The following is a 26,652-nucleotide window of genomic DNA, read 5'->3' on the forward strand; positions in this document are numbered from 1 at the left end:
TGGATTTTTGGGTTTACCCTCCCGACATGTTACCTGCACCTGGTGAAAATAAAATTTCAAGGCCTTCCCTAACGCCCTGTAGCTAGAGGGAGGATGAGATTTTGATTGCAGGGTTACCTGTAGTGAAGAGATACAGTCCTATGTTAATTAGTTAATATGAGAACGGCTTCCTTGCAAAATTGAATAAGGAAACGCTCAAAATTGTCGCTGGTGTTTGTTTAACTGGGATAGTTTGTTAAAGATGGTTCTTTGAAGGGGAAGGAGAGATTGGAAAGGCTTCTGAGGTTAGGCACATGGTTTGACTCCTTGCTGTGCTGGCTGAACAGCGAGCTGCCATGAGGCCATGCTCTGCCATCTTCTGCTGTCAAAGGGTGCCTTGTGCCCCTGTTTGGGGTGAAGCTGCACCCCTGGGGGGATAGTCTCGGGACAGTGCTGTCTGTAATGTGTTACAGGACTGTAACACTTCCTTGCTGCCCTCATCTGCTGCAAGTCTCCTCTTTGACCCCAGCGTAACCGCTCCTGTTGAGCTCTGCAGGTGGCCTGGCCTGCTTTGGCTGGCTGGCTTTCTGTGGTCCACAATGTGTCATGGCCCTTGCAGGGAACTGGAGCCTGTTGTCTCTGATTTGAGCCAGGCCCCATGAGATGATTGTTTTCACCTCGCATGCCTCCTCGTGGTCTTTGCTCCTTTTCTTCTGTCAGCTATATGTATAGGCAATGGGGAAAGATGTGCATCTTTGAGAAAGCAGATGTACACAGGAAGACAGGTAGAGCAGAGAAGGTGAAGGAAGGCATTTCTGGAGATGCTGCTGTCACAGGCAGCACTCTGGGTTGGGAAATACGGCAAAAGCAGCTGGAGACCAGAGACCGGAGACCATGGCTGTGTCCCTCATCCTCTGGTTTGCCTCACAAGGCATGCAAAGCTCCGTGAGCTGTCTCATCCTCATGGCTTGGTGCTGTGGTGGGTCTTGGCGGTCAGGTTAAAAACTTAAGAGAAGACAGATGGGAGGAAAAAGGTAGGAAAACAGGAAAGACAGAACTGGGGTTTTGTAGGTCTGGCAGCCATTTAGTATTTTGAGATAACTGGCCTACTGGCCTGCTAGTCAAGATCAGCCTTACTACTGCTTTCTAGAAACAGTCTTCCCATTTCTGCTCCCCCAAGTTTTTCTTTAGACAACCTGCTAAAAATGACTATGAATGGAAGGCAGCTGCTGCATCATTGATTTCTCTGCCATTGAGGTCTAATTTCTCGTTTACCCATTTCATACGTTGTTTTGCGGTTCCCTCCTACTTGTTCTGCATGAATTGCCGTCCTAGCGCAGACCGTGGGTCCCCATGTAGACTGTGCTGCTGTCCACCCTCCTACCAACATCTATGGCTGCCTAGTTCAGCACTCTTTGAACTTTTGGCCTTTTGTTAGCAGTTAAGTCAAAATATAGGACAGCTTTTCTGTTGATGTAATGTTCTTTACATATGCTCAGCAGAAAACTACATGAGGAGAAAAATGTTTATCTACAGCTTGCTAATGCAAAGGGTAGTCTCTTGTTAATAGGTCAACCTGCGGGCTTGGAGTTTGGATTTTTGGATATTTTTTCTTCTTTTTTTTGGATTTAAGAACAAAACATGAAACATTACTCATGGCTCAGGAGATAATGAAAACCTTCAGTACCTCTGGTCAGTCTTGGCACAAGATATCTTGTGCCCTCAGGTATTAGAAGAGTCAATTTTGCATATTAAAATGTTGATTTTGAAAGAGAAGATGGTTTTAAGACTGAGGTTTTAAATGTAATTTTGTCTATGCTCTTTGCATTCCTTTCTCCCTTATAATTTCTTAGGCAATTTGTGATGTTTATTTATAAAAATTATAACTTAATCCTCAACTGGTTTTCTATATGTGTTTTCTCACATAACACAAGTAATATAAACCTCACTAATATTCAGTGGCAACACTCACAGGCTGGTATGTTTGCAGGGTTTAGGGATGTGCACGATAAGATGCCATTATAAGGACCGTAGAACAGGATCTGGCATTCCTGAACTTTGCTTAAAATAACAATAAAAAATAAATCCCTACATGCAATCACGTTCAACTCATTAGACTGAAGCTGATAATGAGATCTTCAGTCGTCTTCTTGGTCTTCTGGTATATTTTGTCTCCTTTATGAGGAATTTGTATTTCAGAACAGCTCCTTCAGTATTTTATTTAACTTCTTATAATGTCAGATGTGATCGGGCCACATGACAGACAAATTGACATGGCAACTCTCTGCAAGCTCGTTTCAGCCAGTTCTGAGTGGTGAGCTGATAAAAGATGTTTCCAGACTGGCGTGTTTTCCCATTTCATGATTAACCCATGTTTTCTAACAAAATGAGAGTATGTTTGCAAAGACAAATATTAGTACACCAGAAAAGAAGCATGTTTTCTCCATTTCTTACACCTTATTTTGTTTTTCAGAATTCAATCCGTCACAACCTGTCTCTGCACAGCAAGTTCATCAGAGTGCAGAATGAGGGAACAGGGAAGAGTTCCTGGTGGATGCTCAATCCTGAAGGAGGAAAGAGTGGCAAATCTCCTAGGAGGCGAGCGGCATCCATGGATAACAACAGCAAGTTTGCCAAAAGCAGAGGCAGAGCTGCCAAGAAAAAAGCATCCCTTCAGTCTGGTCAAGAGGGAAATGGTGACAGCCCTGGATCGCAGTTTTCGAAGTGGCCTGCAAGTCCCAGCTCTCACAGTAACGATGATTTTGATAACTGGAGTACATTTCGGCCTAGAACTAGCTCTAACGCTAGTACAATTAGCGGAAGACTTTCTCCTATTTTGCCAGAGCAAGATGATCTTGGAGATGGGGATGTACACTCCATGGTATACCCATCATCAGCCACCAAAATGACTTCTACTCTACCCAGCCTTTCAGAGATGAGTAATTCTGAGAACATGGAAAATCTTTTGGATAACCTTAATCTCTTGTCACCTAATACGTCAATGACTGTGTCAACCCAGTCTTCATCTGCTACCCTGATGCAGCAAACACCAGGTTACTCATTCGCATCCTCGACCACAAGTATAGGTTCACCAAATCCAGACTACAGGAAATTTACGTATGCTCAAGCTAGCATGAACTCTTTGCCCCAGATTCCTATGCAGACTCTTCAAGACAGTAAATCAGGCTATGGATCGATGAGCCAATATAACTGTCCTGCAGGACTTCTGAAGGAGTTACTGACTTCCGATTCTCCGCCGCACAATGATATCTTGGCATCAGTAGACACTGGTGTTTCCCAGGCTGGTGGCAGGGTGCTCGGCCAAAGCGTGCTGATGGTCGCTAACTCGGTGATGCCAACTTATGGCAGTCAACCGCCCCACAACAAAATGATGAACCCTAACACCCGCCCTCACCAAGGACATAACCAGCCAACACCTGCAGTTAATGGTCGTGCCTTGTCACACACAGTGAACACCATGTCACATACTTCAGGTCTAAATCGCTTGTCGACAGTGAAGACTTCGTTACAAGTGCCTATGAGTCACCCGATGCAGATGAATGCTATGAACCCGTACGCCCCTGTTAACAGTTGCAATGGCTACGGAAGGGTGGGAATTGTTTCCCTCCACCAGGAGAAGCTTCCCAGTGACTTAGATGACATGTTAATTGAACGGTTGGACTGTGACATGGAGTCGATTATCCGTAATGACCTTATGGATGGAGAAACGTTAGATTTTAACTTTGACAGTGTATTGCCTAACCAAAGTTTTCAGCACAGCGTAAAGACAACCACGCACAGTTGGGTGTCAGGCTAGGATGTAGTAGGAGGTAAGCTGTGCTTTTTCTAATAAATCTGAAAAACAACTAAAGGGAAAAGAGATGTCAAAATGCTTAAAATCTGGGTGGTCTTCTGTGTAGGCCTGTGAAGTGCCTCTGTTACAGTCAGTCGCTTTCCAGTCCTTTATTAGTTTGTAAATCAAGTTTGCACTGCTGCATTAGGATTGCCATGTACCAACTTCTGTTACTTCATGTGGAGCACTAATGTTTTGCCATTGATATTTTAAACAAAAAACTTGCTGGTAACTAGCAATTAATGAATCATTTTTTTTCCCATTTAAGTTATCTTAAAGCTAGTTTGAGCATATTTTAATAGATTTAACCTTTTGTTGTGAATGTTAATTTGTGCTTTTTGTTGTTTTTTTTTTTCTTCCTAGGCTACGGTTAAATTCTCCAGACTTGTCTGACAGCAGGAACTGAGAAAAGCAGTACAAAGATGTCCTTCACCTTCCTTTTTAATTTTCTTGACAAAGCTGTGCGCATGCATTAGCTTTTTTTTGGGTCTTTTTTTTCTTTTTTCTTCCTTTCGTCAGAGTTGGCAGCAGACAGAGTATTTTCCTGTACAGGATGTTTGCCCAAGGTTTGCAGGTTATGTGCTGCTATAGATAAGAACTGTGCCATTGGAAATTTCATTACTCTGAAGTGCCAAATTCACTACACCATATAATCACAGCAAAGACTCTTACTTACATCATGTTGTGCTTTCGGTTTTGTACAGTATGATCTGTAGAAGAAGAATTGTTTTTTAAGACTATCTGTTTTGGTCCAAGAAAAGTTTATAAACTTTTGTAAGAATACTGTGATGATCTCATGCCCTAAGTAAGTTTAGCCTTTGTTGATGTTACCTGTGTTCTTATGAATTGAGATAACTGTGGACTTCCCTTGCAGCAGTACGAACTGCATTATTTTACTCAAAATTGCCACACATTTCATATGGGAACAGAATAGCCTGTTAAATATGATCCTACTAAACTCACTGACTATTCAGAGCAAACAGTAGGTTAAATGCCATTTGATAAGTTAACCTGTATTCATGTAAATTTATGCAAGAATATATCTGGATTTCATTGTTAGACTAATGACTTTATTGTTGGACTTAAGATAATTTCTGGAATACTTTCCAAGCTATTTTTCTTATAATTAAAGTCTACTTTTGTTACATAGGCAACTTAAAAAAAAAAACAAAAACAAAAACAACCAAACAAACTGAGATCTGGCATTATTCATAATGTCTTCATTTTGTACAGTATTTTAACTGGATTAAGTACATGTTTTTATAAATTTACCTAGCACTTGGGAGTGCTAATAAAGGAAAAGCTTAATAAGTATCTTGAATACAAAACATTTCTGTCCCTTTTTTTGTTGTGTGATGTATAAATATAGACAACATTATGTTTAGGAAATATTTAATCAGTTTTATATATGCATTTTTAGAGATGTCATCTGCTTCTACTATCATTTTAACTCTGACTACCACAAAGTGTTAAGTATTCATTGTTAGATGCTTGTACAATGCTTCACGTTTATATTTATTTCATGGAGGTCTCATAATGTTTGTGCACTCAAGAGCAGGACCTTTTGGAGAAAATCCATTATTTTAGAAAAATTAATAACAAAATTGTCATTTGTCTTAATTAGCACTAGTTTTAGGGTCTGTCAGTGTTTCTGTTGTAATGCAGTACGTCTGAAGAGGCAAAAGTCTTACTTTTCAGTGGGAGGCTAAAACTTTTGTGACGCCCTATTACAGGGCAAAACGTTACTGTTTTTTTAAATAAGAAAGATAAAGTAAGTGGCAAAGTTATACAAATACACAAGCTTTGGGGTAGGGGAAAGCATTAATGATAAAGGCCTTGTTCCTGTGGAAAAACCTGCTCTTGTTGGAGTAGGCACACTGACAGCTACCTGAGCATTTTCAGGATGGGGTCTTGGATAAATGATTTCTGATTTTTTGTAACCGCATGATGCAGTTTTCATGGATGTGTGGATAACAGGCCTCACCTGTCTTTTCACTGGTTGCTACACATCATTTGCGTTATAGAAATCCTTGGAGCCTTTTTTATGCACTGACAGGATAAACAGTTTTTGTGCTAGGGCTGGCTGTTGTGAAGAAGGGGAGAAATAAATATTTTTCACTGAATTTTGTTTTGTCTACATAGCCCACAACTGGAAAATGTTCTAACTGAAACATATGTTCCCTGTAGTGATGGCGTGTGGTGGAGAAAGAAATGGGATGTGCCAAGAAAAAGAAGTTTAGTAACAAGCCATATATTTAATGATCCTGTTACGACTTTCCTAAGGCTCTGCAATGTATTTATTGATGTGCTAGCATTTAGCTCCCTGTTGGGCTTAAATCACTACTAATTACAGCTGGTCCTACTTTTTTAGATATCCTATTACGGTTGTCAGCAGTTCCAGAGGTTGATGTTAAGCTGTCCTGTGATACAGGATCTCCCTCAGCGTGAAATCGGTCTTTGAACTTCTGTTGAGCAAAATGAAATGTTCTTAGTGCCGAAGCCTCAATGAAGCAGCCTGCTTTTACAGGCAAATATCTCTAGTAGCATCTTCACCATCAAATTCATAGTCTTTAAGACTTGATGGTAAATCCTGGCAGTGGAACACGCGGAGGACTCACATATGGGTTTCTGAAGATCCTTCTTTCTGCTGCGTGTGCAAAAATGTTTGCTCCCAAATGGGCACTGATATGCATAGGCCAAAGTAGTCATAAAATTCACCTCTGCATGCAAAGAAAGCAGTACTTAATGCTATACTGCATGGGGTTGCAGCTGAACATGCTACATTTAACAATATACCTCCTGTTTATTATTTACTGCTACTGTATAACTTCCTGTATACAGATATTTTCTTCATTTCCTTTTATAACTATGAATAACATAAATGTAGCCGTTCCTTAATTACAACAGTCTGTAGGAAGCCCCTTTTAGTTATTGTGAGAAAGCAGTTGTAGATAATCAGAGGTTTGGGCTGTGTGGTCAAATTTATTTTCTTTTCTTTTTTTTTTTTTTTTTTTTTTGTGGTGCCATTCTAATATTTTGCAATTGTAACTCTGGAATACTGTGAAGTCTGGTGAAGGGGCATGTTGTCTGCCTTGAAAACAAACATTATGTGACCTCTAGTAATAAATCCTTTTTTAGTAAAAGTACCAAGTTTCTGGAGTAACTTAGTTTGTCAGAATTGTTGTAAATGATTGGTTTGTGAATTGTGCAGATGATCTTACCTATGCAGCCTTGTTTTTGACTTTTCTCTGGTTTGTACTGTTATTAAAAGTTTATTGTATTATAGAGCTGTTCAGATATTTTAAATATAAAGATGTATTGTTTCCATAATATAGCTATATGATATATGTTTAGGTAGTAGATGCATTAATTGGAAAGCTCTGCTTTGATAAACTGACAATTTGCCTACACTTATAAGCAAAAGTCATATTGCTTATTATCGGCTTAAGTCAACAGAGCATCCCTAAGAAGAGAAGTTAAAATTGGACCAATTATAAAACAGTATAAAATTTGCACTTGTTAAACCACTGGATGTATGTTAGTACTTTTTTATTTTTTTACTGATTTGAAATTCCTATTTTCATTATGAAATTGCTAGGATCCTTAATTTATGACTGATTTTAAATAAGGTATTCTCATTATTATTATTATTTTGGTAATCATAATGTAAAATGCAGCATGGTTTATACAAGCAAAAAGCAAATTACTTGGCATTAAAACTGGCCTCCTTTTTGAGGGTATTCCACAAACCAGCAATATTGTGAGAGATTGGCATGTACATACTGCTAGTTCCACTTGCGAGTGGTGTGACAGCTCTTCAATGCTTCACTGCTCTGACTTAGTCACGTTGCAAAATTAAAATTCATACGTGGATATTTTCAGAAAAAGTGCCTGATGTACTTCTACAGACACACGAGAACAATCCCTGACCGTTTGTTGTATAAAGCCATAAATGTATATAAACTATGTTTAAAAGGTTTTGTGTCCTTTCTTGTATACAGAGAATGAGATTTGTACCAGGATTCTACTTGTGATTAGTAATCCTTCTACTCAGACGTTGTCGTAATCACTTTCCTTACCACATAATCTTTTTAGTGATGATGATCCCATTTGGACAATCCTGATGGCATTAGCAATTTTATACAGAAAAATACCTCGTGGTACCAAGTCTTGCCTGACAAGATGATACCATATTAATGAGCAAACACTAACTGCAGAATAGTTAACAAATTTTCCATTACTTGGTATAAAGGAATTTCTCTCTCTTGGCATTGCTTCTGGAATTGGAACTGTAGCAGGTACAGGAACCTAATAGGGCTGTGTTACCAGTGTTTTATCACAACATAGTGTGCTAAAAGTAACTTGTTTACAAGTCTTTGAGACTAAACGCAAGAAGAATCCATGCCTGACTCTTAGGACTCGTGAGAGATCTTTGTGTGGAGACGCTTTGTTACTGGAAGCTGCATTAGGCAGCATCAGACTGTGTTGCCAGTGCTTCAACAAGCCTAGTTCAGAGAAAATTACAAAAAAGTCCTGCAATCCTTTCAGAATGGGTATTTGTAAGTATAAGCTCTTAATAAAATTGCTATGACATGAGATGGTAATTAGTGTATCAGAATGTTATGTAATACATTGTTAAAGAAGAAAAAAAAATGGGACGCTAACATCCATCAAACCATAGGAAAGAATTAGTCTTTTAGTCCAAATTACATGTTAGTTCCTAATGCTATTAAATGTGGGAGGGAGCCGGCTCTGGAGAGACATTTTTCTCTTCACTCTGCTCCCCCTGTTAAAGCGAGATGGTTCACAAAGTCCTCTTGGCCCTCTTTTCCCTTGTTTCGCCTCTTGCCTTCCTCTGCCCCTCCTGCCTTCCTGAAGTACGTACCTTTTCTCAGAGTAAGAGTTTTTTCTTTGCTGAACATTTGGGCTATATAGGCCAACCTGCACGGTGCTGCTCCTTTCGCAGCCAGGCTTTACGCTGCAGCGGCAGGGCGCTGATGTGAGTAGAGAGAGCAGGAATGTCTAATTTTTTTTTTTTTTTTAAATTTAGATTGTGTTTCAAAACAGAGCTGGAAGAAAGGAGGAGAGGCTGCCAGAACAGACAGCCAATAACACCCACGCCACAGTAGTCTTGTGAGGCCCAGATCCCTGCTTGCCTGCAGGTGGGGAGGGAGAGGGGTAGCAGAGAGCAGGCTTTTAATGAATTGCTGGCAAAAATGCCAGTTTGATCTTACAGTGAGCAGAGGTAGACCTAAAGAGCATGAAAGAACGCGAGAGTATCGTTGCACATAAAAATAGGAATATTTAAAGACATTTGAAAAATAGTTTTCCCTTGTACTTTGCAGTTCCATCTTTATTTTAGCTTTGCCCTTTTTTCTTCAGTGTACGTTTTGGAAGGGTTTTTGCACGTTAGGGGAAGCTGAGGATATCTTCACCGACATTTTGAAAAGCCTGACTTCTGGAATGGGAGGGTTGTAAGATCCAAAGATACTCTCTTTGGGTGTTCGTGAAGCCGTTGTTGGAAAGGATGCACATCTAATTGGTACATGACTAGCTCCTGCTGTCGGGAGAGGTAGTCAAAGCTTGTCTCTTGGAAAGGGACCGGCTAGCAATTTATGCCAATCTGGCAACAAGGGATTTGAATCTGCTGATCAAGCACAGAAGCCTCAAAGCATCCTTGTGCTCTGAGCCAGTTCTGCATCAATGTAACAAACATGTTTTTGTGCAGAAACGTCAGCTATTGATAATCCAATTAAAAGTACAAATAGCATTAGAAGTTGCGGCCATTTATTGTGCAGCTGGTGTGCAAAGATGGGCTTTGTGAAGACCCTGAGAAGGAAAAACTTGCACTGAGCAGTGCCTGTGGTCATGCCCACTGCTGGAATTGCATGCAAATCCCTGTTCATTACCTGGTGATGTTTTGCCTGGGGTAACATTCTGGCATGTGCCAAAATGATAGCTAAAATGAGGAGGCAGGGACAGCGCCCCATCTTATTTTGTTTTATGTTTTTCTACTTGCTGTTGGACCCTGGGGCATTCAGGAATTTTGCATGTATTTTTTGCGAGTAAACTTCTTGCGTGGGTGTTTATCACTGAGATGATGGGAAAAGGGATGAGGGCTTCATGCAGTACAAGTGGAGGAGCACTGCAGGAAGCTTCTGATGGGTGTAATAGGGCTGTGGAGTGAAGAATCTGTCAAGGAGCTTGTTCATAACTTGGAACCTCAACATTTTACATCTTTGCTGTGTGCTCATCTACAGTCGCTCATGCCATCCTTAAATGAAGAGGCCTTTCCAAGGGGTTGCTTTTCCTTCTCAGTGCCCTAGAGTGACACTACCTGAGTAGACAACTGCCCAGAGCTTGCACAAGAGCTTTGCTGGATTTGCAAGGAAATGTGGAGTTTGGCAGGAATGTCTAAACTGTTTCTGAAATACTCAATCGACTTCAATTTTGATGAAGTCAGAGGAGTTAATGGAAAAGCCCATTACGGAAGTGCACGTATATGCATTGGAAAGGGAGGGGGGATGAGAAATTCTGCAGGTATAATGAGCTGTTTCTGGGGTGATGAAGCAGGGCAAGTGGTTTCTTCGAAGGGCAAAGGAGGGTGGATTTCTCTGGGGTAAGGGCTCAAAGTAGCAAAAAAAAGAGCTTCCTTTCTGTTGGATTTTGAAGTTGTGTCCAGTAGCAGCCACAGATGGCACAACAGTGTGGGCTGTTTTCTTGCTTGAGTCTTTTTGACCAGGTGAAACCGAGTGATGAGCTGTGAAACCCTGTGAGAACTGGAGTCTCATTTCAGGAGTCCAAATAAGTTACCACTTCCTGCTCCTACCTTTCTTCCCCCTTCACCCCATCAATTTACAGCACTTGAGAGGAGTGTTACTGTTTGGGGTTTTTTTTTAATATGTTTCCCCCCTGCTCAGAGGAGTTGGGCTAGGCAAGGCCTTGTGTCCTTCCTTCAGCCCCAACAGTGATGGCTGAGCTGTGATAAGGAAGTTCTTTGCCTCCTCCTCCTCCTTCAGCCCATACAACAGACCTCTCAAATTAACACCTAAATGAGCCCCAAAGCCAAAGTTGTTTCATTCCATGGATGACTCCAGGAGCCCTTTGAGGTGGGAAGTCTCGTCGGCCTGTGGCTTTTCTGCTGGGGGGCTTCTAAACTGAAAATAGCGTGGGGGTGGCAGGGGAAGTCCTGGAGAAGGGGCTTGTCTTGGGGCCATGCAGCTGCTCCACCACTGGCCCTCTCCGACCCTGCCTTGGTGTCCTTTAACCCTTGCACTGAGCCTTGTTGGTCTGCAAGGCAAGGCTTTCACAGGAGGGCTTTCTGAGCAGGGTTTCCACAGCCCACGTGTCTCATTCTGCCACAGGCAAAGTCTGCCGGTGTAAGCCCATGTGTCTGAAAGTTTATTTTCAGCATAAAATAATAAGTGCTGCCCTCCCGCCTACAGTCTCCTTGAGCAGCTGGCTGTCTTAATCTCAGTGGTCCTGGTGTGGTAGGTACAGCAAGCCAAGAGCCTGCTGGTGACATGAGCAGCATGCCAGGCAGATGGGACTAGTATTGACTCCAAAAATAACATTGAATAATAATATTCAATATAATTATATTGAATATGCTGGACTCCAATACTGCTGGGAGACCCGTTGCTTAAATAGGACTGAGTGCCACATAAAAGAAGTAAAAAAAAAAAAAAGATTATGCTGGTCTTTGCAAGGGGTCCTAGCATGATCAGAGGAGCTGGGTTTGACTTCCACATGGGGTAACTTCACAGAATGTGTAATGCGGGCTTGGTAACAGTGTGGAGTGATGGGGGAAAACAGTGGCTGTTTTCAGCTGCTGAAAACAGCTGCTGGAGGGAGCTGGAGGGAGCCACATTCACAAATGCGGCTAAGTCAGCAAGCGTGGGGACACAGGTGATCAGTGTAACCTCTTTGTATTTTCAGTGGCTTCAGAAATTTTCCTCATGGAATTTCCTGAGACAACTGGGATGTAATGGAGGCCCTCTCAGTACCTACACAGCTTTAAAGGGTTGGCCATCTGAGTGCGAGTAGGACTTGGCTTTTCCAAACTAGGGAAGCTGCCACTGCCTTCCTTCAAGGACCTGTGCTGTTCAATGAGTTTGAACAACGATCAGCAAAAGCAGTTGATGACCTGAATCACTCAGTGCATCATTATACAGGATAGCAGTAGGATTTCTTGCAAGTCTCAGTTCACAATAAACTAACAAAAAGACACAGTAGAAATAAGAGTAGGAGAAGAGAATGGAAAACCTCTTTTGTGCTACTTCTTACATGCAAAATGCACCCATATTGTAAATATTGCATGCTGTTTGGCTTTCAAAGAGGGTATTGCAGAGCTACAAAGAGCCAGGAGCAGAGACTAAATAGAAAAAGGGATCAGTGAGGGTGGGTATAGATGAGTAAGGTGATAGAGGTTTGTAAAACTGTGGATGCTGTGGAGAAGGTGAATAGGAAATGATTAATCAGTATTTCTTGTGCAACAATTGGGGGCACCCAATGAAATGATCAGGCAGCAGGTTTAAAACAAACAAGAGGAAGTAGTTTTTCACACAGTACATAATTAAAATTTGGAACTCATTGCCACGGGATGTTGTGGAGGCCAAAAGTATAAATGGATTCAAAAAAGGATTATACAAATTAATAGAAGATAGGTCCATCAGTGGCTATTAAATACAATGGTCCGGATGTGGCCTCTAGCTCAGGAAGTCTCTAAATGGCCAGTTGCTGGAAGCTTGGAGCATGTATCAGGGAAGGGATTACTCAGTCCGTGGCCCGGTCCTTACGCTCTTTTCTCCTACGCATCCGCTGCTGGCCACTATCAGGGACCAGACATTGGTGTAAGTGGACCTTTGATCTGAACTTACAAGGGGTGTCTTCAGATTCTTAGTTGTGCTGGGAATAGGTACAGCCAGAAACAGCTGCCCGACACCCTTCTGTGAGGAGGTTTCAAACATCCATGTGTCCCTTTCCAGTTCTCTGTCAGTGGTCATGGACTGGCTGTCTCTGTGTTGGGAGTCTTACTTGATACCTTTCCCTGGGAGGCATCAAGTGAGATTATGTTCTCACTGTAATAAGCTGCAATGTAACAAATGCAAAATACCTGGTTAGATTTATAAGCTTTTAGGGCAGAAAAAAGTGCACAAGGAAGATGGAGCAGGGAGAAACAAAATCTCTGTTCTTCCAAACAGCTCTTCCCTGTCAGCTCTGTGGAGGCTGTGCTCAGGGCCGGGATAAGCTAGTGTGTTACAGATCCCAGCCTCCCTTCCACACCCATGACTGAAGCACTACTTTTTTTTTTTGCTTTTGTTGGCAGGTAAGGGGTTAACGTAATTCATGTGGGCATGTGAAAGCTTTCAAAGATAGTCAACAGTGATACTGGACAGTGAGCCTAGCAGAACCGGTCTAGAAGTAATGGTGTGCCAGTGGTAGCAGCTTCTCCAGTGCTGACAGCTGAGGTCAGCCAGAAGAGAAATGTGTGTGAAATATGCAGTTTTATCTCTTTCTAAATATGTTAATGATGTAGAATGGAGTTCTAGTGGAGGACAGAACAGCATTTTCTTGCCAGATCCATAGTTTCAGCTCTTTCCTTTGTCTGTTAACGGAATGACACGAGGCTTGTTAACCCACCGTAACTGATTAAGAAATGCTGACCTAAAGATGCAAGGAAAGGTAAGGCTTGTTATCCTGCCTGTAGCTGAGACAGCCCATTATAGGACTTCATGTGAAGAGACACTGAGTAGACATCGCAACTGAGTCTTGAACGCCAGCAGCTATAAATACTGGGTGAGAGTGAATTTATGCTGTAGCTCACCAGTCAACATGCAGGAAATCACAGACTTCACTCAAGTGTTGAAAATATAATGCTAATGGACTACCATATGCATTGCAAACGCAGCTTCCTTTCCTTAGATCTGTGTCCAAAGCTGCTTCCTCTGCGAAGCTTTGAAATGTGAAGTCTGATCAATGCTGACTCTTCTCAAAACATTCAAAAAGAATTTTTAAGAAAGCTGTCACCTCTGTATGTTCCCCTTCAAGAGTGAGTGGTTATTTTCTCTAAATTTCCACCATTAAAAGAAAATGGAGATAGCTAAACCTCCATAAATGCAACCTGTAAGTTGTTTAAATTAACTTAGTGTTTGGCACCTCAACTCACTGAAACCTGGACTTTTTAATGTATTTCAAATTGAATAATATAGAACCATGTGTTTTATAAAGCATTGGTTAGGCTTTATTATCAAGCAGATCCATTCCCTCTTCCCTGTCTTTTCTCACCCACCTTCTCCTTGGTGATAGGTTTGGCAATGGCTTAGTGGCACCCAAATCACGGGTGCAATGTCACAGACTGGGCATCCAGAGCTCCTTCCTGTTATGTTGGCATCTGTTATTATTCAGCAGCTTCTCTTTTACTCACTTTTATTAGTAGTGTTCACAAGGTGTGAAGCACTTTCCAAACATGATGAAAATATTCCTGTTCTGAAAAAGCTTGCAACTGGCAATTTGTAGTAAGCAACGGTTTTTGTATGAGCGGTTTTGAAGGCAGCTATGTCTCTCCTCAAAGTTTCCTAGTTTGTCCTGAACCCTGTTTTGGCTGCATTAGCCATTAGCAGCATTAAGATGTGTTGAGGTCATTATGAGAGCTTCAGGAAGCTCTCTGCCACCCACTCCAGAAGCCATGCAGATACTCTGAGGCTATTGCAAATGCAAAGTGAAACATGTGAGCCTACTCCCTCTGAATACACTTAATTTGGAGGTGGTTTGTATCAACGTTTTAATTTTTTTTTTCTTTCTCAATTGCAATGGTCTGGTGGTATTTACACAGTCAGTTACTGCAGCTGTGTGGAGAACTGGTAACTTCTATTCAAGCAGAAGTTGTGACTTCTTGCACCTTTGGCCATGTAAAGGGAACCCACAACCCAGCCGACCATGACAGTTCCCTTACTCACCACGTTTCTGTGCATCCTCATAATTTGATTGAGGAAGGCCTCATAATTCCCTAATTTAAGAGGCAATTGCATACCAACATTACCGTTGCCTTTTGCACCTTAGCTAACTGAGTGATGATACTAAGCTGTTTCTGGCAGCCAAGGGGATGAAATCCAGCTGGCAGATCTGCTGGTGTGGGGTCTCAGTCAGGCAGCCCTGCTCGCTCTGCGTTTCTGGTGCTGCTGTGCTAATTGCTGGAATGTGACTCCTACCCACGGTGCGAGGGGAGAGCATGAACCCTGGCAAACGAAGGCTTGCCTAGCCCACTGCCAAAGCCTTAGCTGCCCCCAGCTCTGAAGACTGCTCCGCTTAGGTAAGTCGCTCCTCCAACGCAAGCGCTCGGGAGCTGCCCACCAAGAGCCCTGAGCCCTCCCTGCCGACTGCTGCATGAAGGGAGCAGTCCTTGCAGGGCACGTGATAGCGTTGATTTTCTGTTTCCTTTTTAAGGATTTAGTTTACCCAGTTGGAAAACACTCATTGAAGGCAGTAGGTAGGATGGTGTCCAATTCTGTCTGTTCAGGTTCTCAGGGACTCTGGTGGTGCTGATATAATAAATCATGCTCAGCACTGGAAACCATGGGCAGACAGCGGCCATGTTTACTCAGGGTGCTCTCTGTCTGTTGAAAAAATGACCCACTTCTCCAGGCGACTCTTGGTTTTTTAGGGGATTGCTGTTTAAAACTTTAAAAGTGTGATATTTAAGGTCAAGATGCATTTATCATGTTTTAAAATTATTTCCTTATTGCTGTCGTGGTTTAGCCCCAGCTGGCAACTGAGCACCACGCAGCCGCTCGCTCACTCCTCCCTGGTGGGATGGGAGAGAGAATCGGAAGAGCAAAAGTAAGAAAACTCGAGGGTTGAGATAAAGACAGTTTAATAGGTAAAGCAAAAGCCGCACACGCAAGCAAAGCAAAGCAAGGAATTCCTTCACTACTTCCCACGGGCAGGCAGGTGTTCAGCCATCTCCAGGAAAGCAGGGCTCCATCACGCGTAGTGGTTACTTGGGAAGACAAACGCCATCACTCCAAATGTCCCCCCCTTCCTTCTTCTTCCCCAGCTTTATATACTGAGCATGATGTCATGTGGTATGGAATAGCCCCTTGGTCAGTTTGGATCAACTATCCTGGCTGTGTCCCCTCCCAACTTCTTGTGCACCTGGCAGAGCATGGGAAGCTGAAAAGTCCTTGACTAGTGCAGCAACAACTAAAACATCCCTGTATTATCAACACTGTTTTCAGCACAAATCCAAAACATAGCCCCATACCAGCCACTATCAAGAAAATTAACTCTATCTCAGCTGAAACCAGGACATTGCTCAGATGAGAATGGATTCCAGTATATTGATAGGAACAGGTTTAATGAGAAGGAAGGGGATTTTGGACTTACTTTTCTCAAGACAAGACAAAACATGTCTCTGATCAGTGAATTTAAATAAAAAAAAATCTGTATTCCTGCATGCTCTTTTGGATTATAGACAATTCTGAAACACATTTTAGCTATCTATTTGAACAAGGCACATCTTAGTTATTAGGTTTGTGCGGAGAAATAGTCAACTTGCTTTTAGAATGACACAGTCTGAAAGAAATCCAATAAAGTGGAGCACAGATATGAACATAGTCCTTGACAGATGATGGAAATCAAGGGGTGCTAGACTTCTGGGTACCTGTTTTTTTCCATGTTCCTATGGTCCTCCCCTCTTTGAAGAGATTTGTACTGCTACTTCTCAGCATTGTATATGGCAGAATGGGGCCCCACTGGGCTGGGTGTTGGAAAAACCTACTCCAGGAAATCATCTCTGATTTGCAGCCTTTATGGTCTTTGTTGTGAAAAGGGAAGCAGGGTGGGAAAAGGGAAAACAAAGAAATGGATTGAGTAGCATGCTGCCAACCACTGTTATGGTCTAACTCTTTCATATTTGATTTTAATGTGTTTAGCAATAGAGAAGATAAGGGGAAAGAAAACCAAAAGGACATGAGTGGCAGAAAGGTATGGAGGTAAATGAAATGGGATTGGGGAGGAGAGGTAAGGGCCAGGTGGAGAGAGAAATGGGAAAGAGCAGACTCAGTTGCTGGTCAGTGCAGAACAGAGCGAGCTGGGGAGAGTTACCAGGCATTCGAACCAGTGTCTGGGCAAGACATCCCTGGTGGGAGAGTTACTGGGGTGCAGAGAGCCAGCACAAATTGCTGGAGGAGCATGATCTCAGCCACACGTCCAGGCAAAGCAGCTTCTCAGCCAGTGTGTCCAATGTGGCAGTGTATGCTCTTCATGCCAAAGCTGATAAAGTACCCAAAACAATGCGCTTAATGGAGGTATTCATAGCTGAATGAATAACTGTATAATGTTATGGAGTGTGTTAACAGTCCTGTATAAAATGAATAGTCTAGATTACATATGGAGAGTGTTTGGCCACCAGGCTGCTGGGAACCATGCACTCACAGCTCCTGGAGGAGTCATTAATGGTATTTGTGTGGCTGATCAGGTGTGAACCATGAAAGTAAACACATTGTCAGTCAGTTGCTGGAAGAGTCTTGACACCAGGTAGAGCCATTCTCCGTGCAGGCATGGCACCAGTGGAAACAAAACGAGGCAGATGGCAATGGAAATAGAGATTATTCAGAAATGAAAGCAGTGTTTGAAAGACAAAATGTTACCTGAATCCCTAGGGCTACAAGTGGGGATATATCTTGGGTTTTGTTTCCAAGATATCAAATCTGTTCTCAGATTTTGCTAAATACATCTTTGCTTGCTATATCACCTTCTAATCTATCGCCGGAGTTCACAGGATCAGGGTGAAGCAGATGAATATGTGGTGTCTAGGGAGACAGTCTCAAGAAAATGGTGGGTGCAGGCACCCCTCAAAGACCTGTTGTCAAGGCTGTGTGGGGCTGGTTTTCTGCCAGTCTTCATGGAAACTGGAATTGGGATTCATGTAGTCAAGTGCTGAGTTTTGGGATGGGGCTATTAGTGGTCTGTGCAAACTGGGACTCGCCTGCAAAAACAAACAGCTGAGACACACCTTTCAGCTCCAGCCAAACCCAACGCCATCTGTGGCTCCACACGAGTGACTGCAGAGAGTAAGAGACTCCGGCTACTTGTCCTGGCCCTTTTGCTGACCACGCAGGGCAGCTGCTCAGGGAACTGGCTCAGGGAGCTGAGTCAGCCAAAAAATAACTTGCCAGAAAAGAGGTCCTGGGAATTAGGGAGCTGGAGAAGAGCAGCTGTGGCTAAGAGATGGAGCTATGCTAGGTCAGCACTTCCTCCAAAGCAAGGCACAAGGAAACCCAGGCATTACTATCCAGCCTAAAAGGCAGGTGCTGAGACCTACACCAGGGACTGTGCTTGTGAACACAAGTGAGAGAGAGCACTGGCCAAACAAGGAAGCTTTCACTTTTGTGAGAACCCTGAAGGACCATGCTTTAAATATTACTTTGCCCATGACCACCACATCTTTTTCCTCTGCAAAGCCAGATCTATTTGATTAAGATCACTCCGAACAGTGCTCCTGGTGCAGAAGCTTTGGAATAATTTTTTCTTTTTATCCTTTTACTAACCTATTTCGGTTGAGAGTGAGCTGGTTGGAAGCTAAATAAATGCTGAAGCTGAAACCTTAAAACTGGAACACAGTTGTGAATTTAGCAGCTTAAATTTTCCAATTAATGCAGTCAGCCCTGCCTGACTTGGGGTCTAAACTTACTCCTGGCATGGAAATTCCCCAGTGCTTGTTCTTCCAATGATGGTCTGGGAAGTCTAGCCCTGTTTATGGTGCTAGCCACCATATTCCCATTTGTTTGAGAGAATTAACGACAATTGACATGCCCTCTCCACGTACCCTCTCACCCTCTGGTGGCTTTAGTCCACGGTTTAACCCCCTAGAGAAACTAGTAGAAACCAACAGATGCATACTTTGCAGTATAGAAGGATTTCTAGAGGCCCTTTACTTTTAGACATGGATGGATCTGTGCAAAATAAGACTATCCATATGTAGTCTGATGCTCAAATTTACTCACATCTCATAATTCTTTTGGAGAAAAAAGTGTTTGGAGAAGAGGACTGAGGCTTTTTCCTCCTCCTATTCCTTCTCCATCCCATCTTTAGACCGCAGTGTTGTTATGTTTTTGGAGCCTGTGGTTGGTGTGCAGTGGATGTCACTTTCAGAGAGTTCAGCTTCTCCTTGCAATGGTCAAGCACTCCACAACCAGGTGTAGCAAGCTGCTGTTTCCAGTCTAACGACCTGTTCAAACATGACTTTGTGATAAGGCATGAGCATGTCCATAACACATGATACTTGGAATAGGTCACTGTTGGGATATTTTGCTGTGCTTTTATTAAACTGGCTGATGTCCTCAGTTTGAACTGTCTGGTTCTAGCAATAAAACTCAGCAGCTGTGAAGTCTATCAGGTGCTGAGGGACCTTTGAGCATAGGTTAAGCCCAATGTCTTTAGGTCTGAGATGTTCAGCTTCGGAGACTTCATGCTATAAAACTGCATTTGTTGGAAAATTTAAGCTGCTAAATCCACAAATGTGTTCTAGTTTTAAGGTCTCAGCTTCAGCATTTGTTTAGCTTCCAGCCAACTCACTCAACTGAAATGGGCTGGTAAAAGGAAAAAAAAAAAAAGAACAAATGACTCCAGATCTTCTACACCGTGTCCCCAAAGCCATGGGGGTAGCTACCTATTTCACAGGAGATTTTAGGAGCTTAGTTAATGATAGTTCTGAATGCTTTGAGTTCTTCAGATGAAAGCACATATATATGCCTATATGTTGTTTCTACAGAGGCCACTTACTTAAGCTAGAGCTTCCCTCTCACCTTGGTGCACACAGTAGAGAGGAGGTCTGTGTGTACAAGCGCCTTGCACAGGAGAACTGAAAGAGCCCTTTGGCCATTCCCTGCTATTTCTGAAGAACTGAGTCCATAAATGCAGCAGGTGTTTGAGCTAACTTCAAGTTTTGGGCTCAAAGCAAACACGGGAAAAAAATGCCTGAAAAACTCCTCAGCTTGCGGTAGAGTATTTTTTGTCACCTGGCAAAATACAGAAAGCAACCAGACGTCCTCTGTTCTGAGCAACTTTTCTTAGTCACACTATCCTCTCTCCCTGTGGTGGCTCGACCATTTGTTAGTGGATTGGATTCTTGTTCGGCAGCTGTTCTGATTTGGTATAACAGTGACCTGACAAATCTGAGCTATGTGCTGTATGGAAAAACAGATTTCACTTGGTAGTTTGAAAATTGCCATGTCACTTTCTGTTTCTTTTCCCATTGCTTTATTATCTTTATTCCTAGGGCTGCCGGGACAGTGAGAGTCCCAGACCCAAGCTAGCATGGACAGGTTAAGCTGATTATTTGCTTCTTGGTCACACATGGAACTGTAATAGCCCTTGGCTGGGTTTCAGAAAGCAAAGGTGTGCAATTCCATGGCAGCTCCACCCCAGCCAGAGATGAAGGAATTATTCTCCCTAATTTACAATAGCGAGAGCAAGCATTCCCTCCCACAAAGTTGCAACACAAGACGTGAACTGGCCTAGCTAACTCCTGCTTTTCATTCGGCTTCTGCTTCGTGCCAAGGCGGAACCTGAAGAGCAGAAAAACAAGCAACTGGTGTGACTGTTGTTATTAGAGATGCTAGGCTGGCCTTTGTAGGTATCTTTAAAAATCTCAGTTTTTACCAGGAGCATGGACAAACCAAGAAGAAATGCTGGCAAGACCTTATGTATAGTTACTGAGCCTAAACTGACAGTGCTTGCAAAACAATTTAAATGATCTTTTTTGATATGTTTCTGCTGTTGCTCCTGCCTCTCTGGGTTGAGGGAAATGGTCGCTGCTTCACAGAGGATCAATAAACTGTATCAACAAACCTTGCCTTTTTTTCTTATACTGTATGTCAGCAAACTGGTGACTCTTCACCACTGCAAGTGTCTAGGTGGAAACTGCTACTGTTCTAAAGCAAGGGGCTGCTTGGTAAAGAAAGACACCAACAGCGTAGATCCAAGTGTACTGGAGTGAACAGGTATCTCTAGCTTGCTCATTGCTGATCAAGATCCAGGCATAAACTTAAAAACTCTCTGTGTGTGTGTATACATACACACGTGTTATATATTTACATATGTGTACACAAGCACACATACAATGTTTATTTAAGCCTGCATAACATAGCCTTTGTTACATGACAATAGGCAGTGAAGAAAGACTGATGGTGTAAATAAATGGAATGGCTCATGTGAAGAATTCAAGCTGCCTTGCAAGAAATTTAGCCAAGCGTAGACTGATGGAAGGCCAGAAGGAAGCACTACAACAGTGCTGCCTGACCACCTGCATAATGCAGGTCATGGGACTCCTCACAACAGCAATACACCTTCAGACCTTAATTTAGATGCCATTGCTGAAGGAAAATCTACTCTGCCTCTTGGTACGTTGTCCCAGTGCTGTCAAAAGTGAATCTGACTCCCAGTTAGGCTAGGTGGGTTGTCTCCCTCTCAACTTCAGATCTCTACAAAAGGGCTATCTAGATTCACGCTTGTTTTCCTCCACCCCAGATTCTCTCTCTGGTCAGTGAAGAGATATAGGCACTTTTGGGGTATGATGTATCTCATCCGAGGTTAGACATCTAAAATGGGCATAAATGAACTGCATCCTGTAAGACCCTATTTTTGTCTGTTGACTATAAACAGAGTCTGAAGTAACCAACCCTGCTGAAGATGCTGCACCAGTTGCCTAACCTCTGCCTTCAGCCTTTGAATCTTGTCCTCATGTTTTCTGATAGAGTGGATGAATTTCTGTTCCCTGGTAAAGTGCTGTGGTTTTCTCTCTTAATCTTCTTTGAGGAGCAAATTGGAGTGATTGGCTGGAATCTTCATAAGGCACATCATTAAAACCCTTTAGTCATTCTTTTGAGTTCCTCTCTGATTTCCAGTGTTCCCCTTGACATCAGAGCTGGGTCTACTGAACCAGCAGTAGCCATATGATTCCCACCATGGATTTAGTACAGATCTGTTCACACATCCAAAGACTGCATTTGTGTTTTGGCCAAAGTGCAGCACTGCAAGTTTGCTGTCAAGAGATCTCTCAAAGCCATGGATGCCTGAGTGGATTCTCTTGCCTGTGGAGCATGCCTTAAGACAGTTGCTTGATGATTATTGCCATTGACATTTTGACAATACCATTTTTGATTAAACTTATCATGCATTTTTTTGATTTCTTCATATTCTGTCTTCCTGGTCCAAATGTTAGTGCCCATCAAAATACTTTATATATAGTTAAGCAGTTCTACCACCCCTATTACTGCTTGAAAAACTGTGTAATGTTAGGACATCAATTTAATTTGATAGGATTTATTTTCCATAAATCCATGTTGATTATCATTAACTATATATAATTCTACATCGTTCTCAATCCTTTTGTCAATTGCTTTGTTATTCTACTAGTGTCAGTATCAGACTGATAGAATGGGGTTGACCTATTTGTTTAGCCTTTAGCCTGGGGTACTAATATGACATTACAGTTTGTCCATGCTCTTCCTCTTTTTCCAGTTTTCTTCCACCCTTGAGTGTTGAGGGGTTTTGGAAGTCCTGATGCACCTCTGTCTTCAGCTTGCCTGGTACTTGCCTAGTACAGCACTAATATTCTGAGTGGAGTCACACAGAAGTTATGGCATGACCGAGTCAGAAATATAAGCATTTGGACTATCTATTTGATTATCTTACTCCACAAACATCATTGTAGTGTTAAGGGTTTTCTTCCTTTGGTAACACAAAAATGTTTGGTGGGAAGCTTGGAAACTAGGCTTTAAAATGGGAAGTGATTTCAAGAAAAGTTGTTGTTTGCCTGCAGTTCCATAAAGGTGAATAGTTTTGACAAAAACTTAAGCCATGTATGGACTGTCTGTATTATTAAAGCCTAAGTTAGTGGTTCCTAAATTGTAGTTTGTGGATCCTAATGATCTCTGAGGCCATGGTAAGTACCCTTCATATTTCACTGGCACATCAGATTTGCCAGCTGCAATGTGATGTCTTGTCTTGGGGAAGATGGGGAAGATGCTGTGATGCTGATGTGCATGCTGGGAGTAGCTCACATTTCTTCAGCCCCTTTGAACACTGACCCTTCACTCCGTGGCACTATCTCCCACTGTGCAAAGGATCACAGCACACTACTTCCTTCTCTGACATTCCTCTCAGACCACCAGATACAATGGGCTCTGCTACTACACACCTCATGGCTCTGAAATGGTCCATGGGGAAAAAAGCACTCTGGGAACTAGGTGTGTGGAAGAGCTGCTTGTTGGTTGTCCTGGGACCTGGGGCTGAGCTCTTGAGGGGAATGAGTTGAGTGCCCTTAACTGTTTGCAGCCCAGAGACTTCTGCAAAACAGGGCTAATTATCACAGAACAGTCACTTAAAGGCACTGAAAGGCATTGCTGTTTGCTGTGAAAAAAGGATGTGGAGCAAGATATACTGCTAGACTTTTGGAGACATAATTAAGAGGCCATCTACAATGTAAACAGTCCCAATAAAAGTCATTGACAGAAGCTAGATGGTGAAAGCCAGCCTAGCTTATGTTAGCCCACTGACTACATTAGTTTATTGTCTTGAAGTTAAATCCTTTGCAAAAGATTTAATGATGTTGTGGCTATTGGCTTTTTAGTTGTGCCTTTGGGTTATAAGGGTGTATGAGGCTAAAAAGAGTTTGGAGACAAAGGAATAAACCTATAGACCTGTCTGACTGGTTGATCTTGGAGATCACACAACTATCTAAATTAAAAATATCCTTCTAAGGATATTTCATGATGGAAATGGAGTTGTTTAGTGGGAGGAAATGGATATTATCCGGTGGAAGCTATTGCTAAGGTCCTTCCATTATTCACAGAATCAGCATATTCCTAGCTCTAGGGAGAGGTACTCCACCAAGCAGGGTTATAATCCAGGAGCTATTTCTCTGGGAACAATAGGAAATTCAGAAATGTTGAGAAACCTGTAGAGGGAATGGAATATTTGCTCTCCAGGATAGTTGTTTGTGAACAGCTTGGGTGCTCTCCATGGAAGGCTCCAAGCATATCTCTGCTGGCAGGATCCAAAGCTCATGTCACCCTGCACACCTACACAGCAGAGTGCTCTTGCCAGCTGGGAACTCCAAGTCTGGAGGGAAGCCACTGAAGCTGGGACCTGTGTTGCGTGTGTGAGTCAGGTCGACCATTCCCTCAGTGTGGCAGAAAGATGGAAAGATGGAAGGCTAGCAGAGAAAGCCTACTGGTCTGGGAAAAGGACTTGCCCTACCTGGATCACTTCTAGCTGACAAGGTACAGTGTTGATTGCCACATCGACATCCCAAAGCAGCAGATTTTAGCTCTGATGGAGAGATGATGGAAAAAGCAAACCAGACAATGGAAAATGTTATTCAGGGGCTCCAAGAATCTGCTTTGAAGAGCAAGTCGGTGCCTGGCATCTAATACTTTGAAAGACTTCCTTCACTCAAAGAGGAGCTTAAGACCACCTTGGTGCTGATTTTCAAACAGAGTAGCAGCAAATAGTGCATGTTGGGAGAGGCAAAATGGAAAAAAAACCTAAAACACACAAACCCTTTAGAAATGGAGGGCTTGCTGGTACATATGCGGCTCTGCTGTGAATTTTATGTCTGCCTGTAGATCAGAACAGGAAGCAAAGCTTTGAGAGCTTTTGTCAGAAAACCTCAAAGCTTTTGATGGTATTATAAATGTCAAGTGTATTTTAAAAAGGAGGAAAGTACCAGACTCTGTTCTGTACAAGACAATAGGGACTTTATAATATTACAGGAAGCTGCATATGAGAATTACAGAGAAGTTAAGCTCTGTGGTATTAATGTACTGTAATAACTGAGCTCTCAACACATTCAATTTATCCCTCTTCCAGTATATTCCCAGGCACATCCAGTATCACACTGGCTGAACTGTAGAGTGTAGACTTGTCATTTAAAAAGCACTTAAAAAGTATTTTTCCCCAAGTTCTGGTCCTCCTAAGTGAAAAGGTTAAAGTAAAACAATCAAAACCAAGCTCTTATGCTTGATTGTACATCAGATAAGTTGGTCAGCAGAGAGCATTGCCTTTAGCTGCTGGTCTTGAAGAAATGAGAGAAACAGCGGTGTTAGGAGGACAGAGAGTGGGAAGGTAGACTATTTAGACTATTTCTGGACCCTACACAAGAGGTGAGCTGGTAATTGGTCATATCTCAAAGAGGTTTGATATACGCAGGGAAGTAAAAGCTTCTATCTCAGACCTGGATATGTGCTGAACATAAAAAGCTAAGATTACAATATACTTGGACACACTGTAGGAAGCTCAGAATACAAAGTGACCCTGAAAATACTTCAGCAATCTGCCACTCCTTTGCTGCTGGCCTTGTACCAACCATCTATGATTCTGTCTTGGCTGAACTGAAGCAGAACCTATTATAATCCACCCAAGACTAAATTGTCTGTAGATAATTGGACAGTGGAGAAACTGAATTATAAAGTACAAATGTATCCATGGGAGAATATAAAAGACACATTAAGGAGTCCTGGATGAATGTTCTATCTACCTTATTCAGCAGCTTTTTAAGAGCGTTTTTTTGTTCTTTGTTTCTTACCATAGATTGTTGTGGGGAAGATTTCTGAGCTGATAATATACATGGCCCGAAAGCACTATGTTAAACCTTTCAGATTTTTTTTCTATTTTATAGCAGTAGGCCAATGTTGACTGTGTATAAAGATGGATATATGAAATTAAAAAAAAATTCAAGTTGTCTTTGTAAGCTGAGAGAGAGAGAACAACAAGTAGTATGGACTACCAGAGCCCACTGGGACTATTTCTAGGCTTTATTTTGTTGCTGTGAAATGTTTATCCAGTCTAATGAGTAGTAGGGGGAGACGGTATCCTGTAAATTTAAGGAACATCTTGCCATTCTAAAAACATTTATGAGCTCAAGAAGAATACCCCCTTTGTCACCTTTTGCAAGTATTATCCTTTCCCACTAGCCTTGCTAGAACATGCCAAATCTCCCAGACCAATAAATATGAGAACAGTAGATGTGGTGAAGATAAAATTTCCTGAATTAATGGTGAGCACAAGGCCGAGTTGTTGCTTACAGCTGCCTTGTGTTCTCAATACAGGAATAAATACCAGCCTGCATGGCAGGCTGTAGCATGGCTCAGAACCCCCAGTGCTCCTTTTCCTTATATAAAGATTGTTTCTGACCATTGACTTCTTTCTGATCTCATGCCTCTTTGGAAAAGAGTCATGGGGGATGTCTCCTTCGTGGACTCAGTTACCTGCTCTGCCCTGCTCCTTGGGCACTTGTCTGTCCCTCTTGCTTTTCCCGTAGTGACCAAAGCAATGCCCAGAAGGGGACTTGCCAGCCTTTTCTGACAACTCTCTCAAAGAGTTGCTTGTCTCTGCCTGCATTTGTGGTAGTTTATAGTAGCAATCTTCCCAGGTCTAACCCAAAGCCTACTGCAGCCAGTAGCAAGCCTGTGAGCCAATGGGTCTATTCCTGCAGCTAAACTGTAGCACAGGCATGACAGGTCAGGGCCCGGGGACTGGACACGGACATATCAGAGGGAGGTTTCTGTAGGTCAGTAAGGATGGCACTCTGCAAGAGAAGCAGTCAAAGGGGTAGTTTAGATTGGTGCGAATTCAAATTCACTTCCCAGCTGATGCCAGTGGGACTTGATGGTGTGCTCATTTACGTGCATGTGTAAGTGCTTCTCTGAACTGTGTCTTTTGTTGGTAGGGAAGGAAGAGCAGAGAGTAGAAAAAAAAGCATAATTTTAAGAAACTATTTTGAAGCATTATAAAACTAGTCTCCTTGTAAATCCAAG

At 42.4% G+C, this 26,652-nt stretch overlaps 1 protein-coding gene across 1 annotated transcript in view; it reads left to right on the top strand.

Annotated features, from left to right (window-relative positions):
- Positions 1-8,423, top strand: part of FOXO1 (forkhead box O1) — a 67,810-nt gene extending 59,387 nt beyond the window's left edge. The window contains exons 2-3 of the mRNA XM_072850307.1: positions 2,453-3,809; positions 4,196-8,423. Of these exons, the coding sequence (XP_072706408.1) occupies positions 2,453-3,796 (1,344 nt within the window). The 3' untranslated portion in view covers positions 3,797-3,809; positions 4,196-8,423. The remainder of the gene's footprint in view (positions 1-2,452; positions 3,810-4,195) is intronic.
- The last annotated feature ends 18,229 nt before the right edge of the window (positions 8,424-26,652 follow it).

The sequence above is a fragment of the Ciconia boyciana genome, chromosome 1 (genome assembly GCF_034638445.1).
Source record: "Ciconia boyciana chromosome 1, ASM3463844v1, whole genome shotgun sequence".
In the NCBI taxonomy this organism is placed as follows: domain Eukaryota; kingdom Metazoa; phylum Chordata; class Aves; order Ciconiiformes; family Ciconiidae; genus Ciconia; species Ciconia boyciana.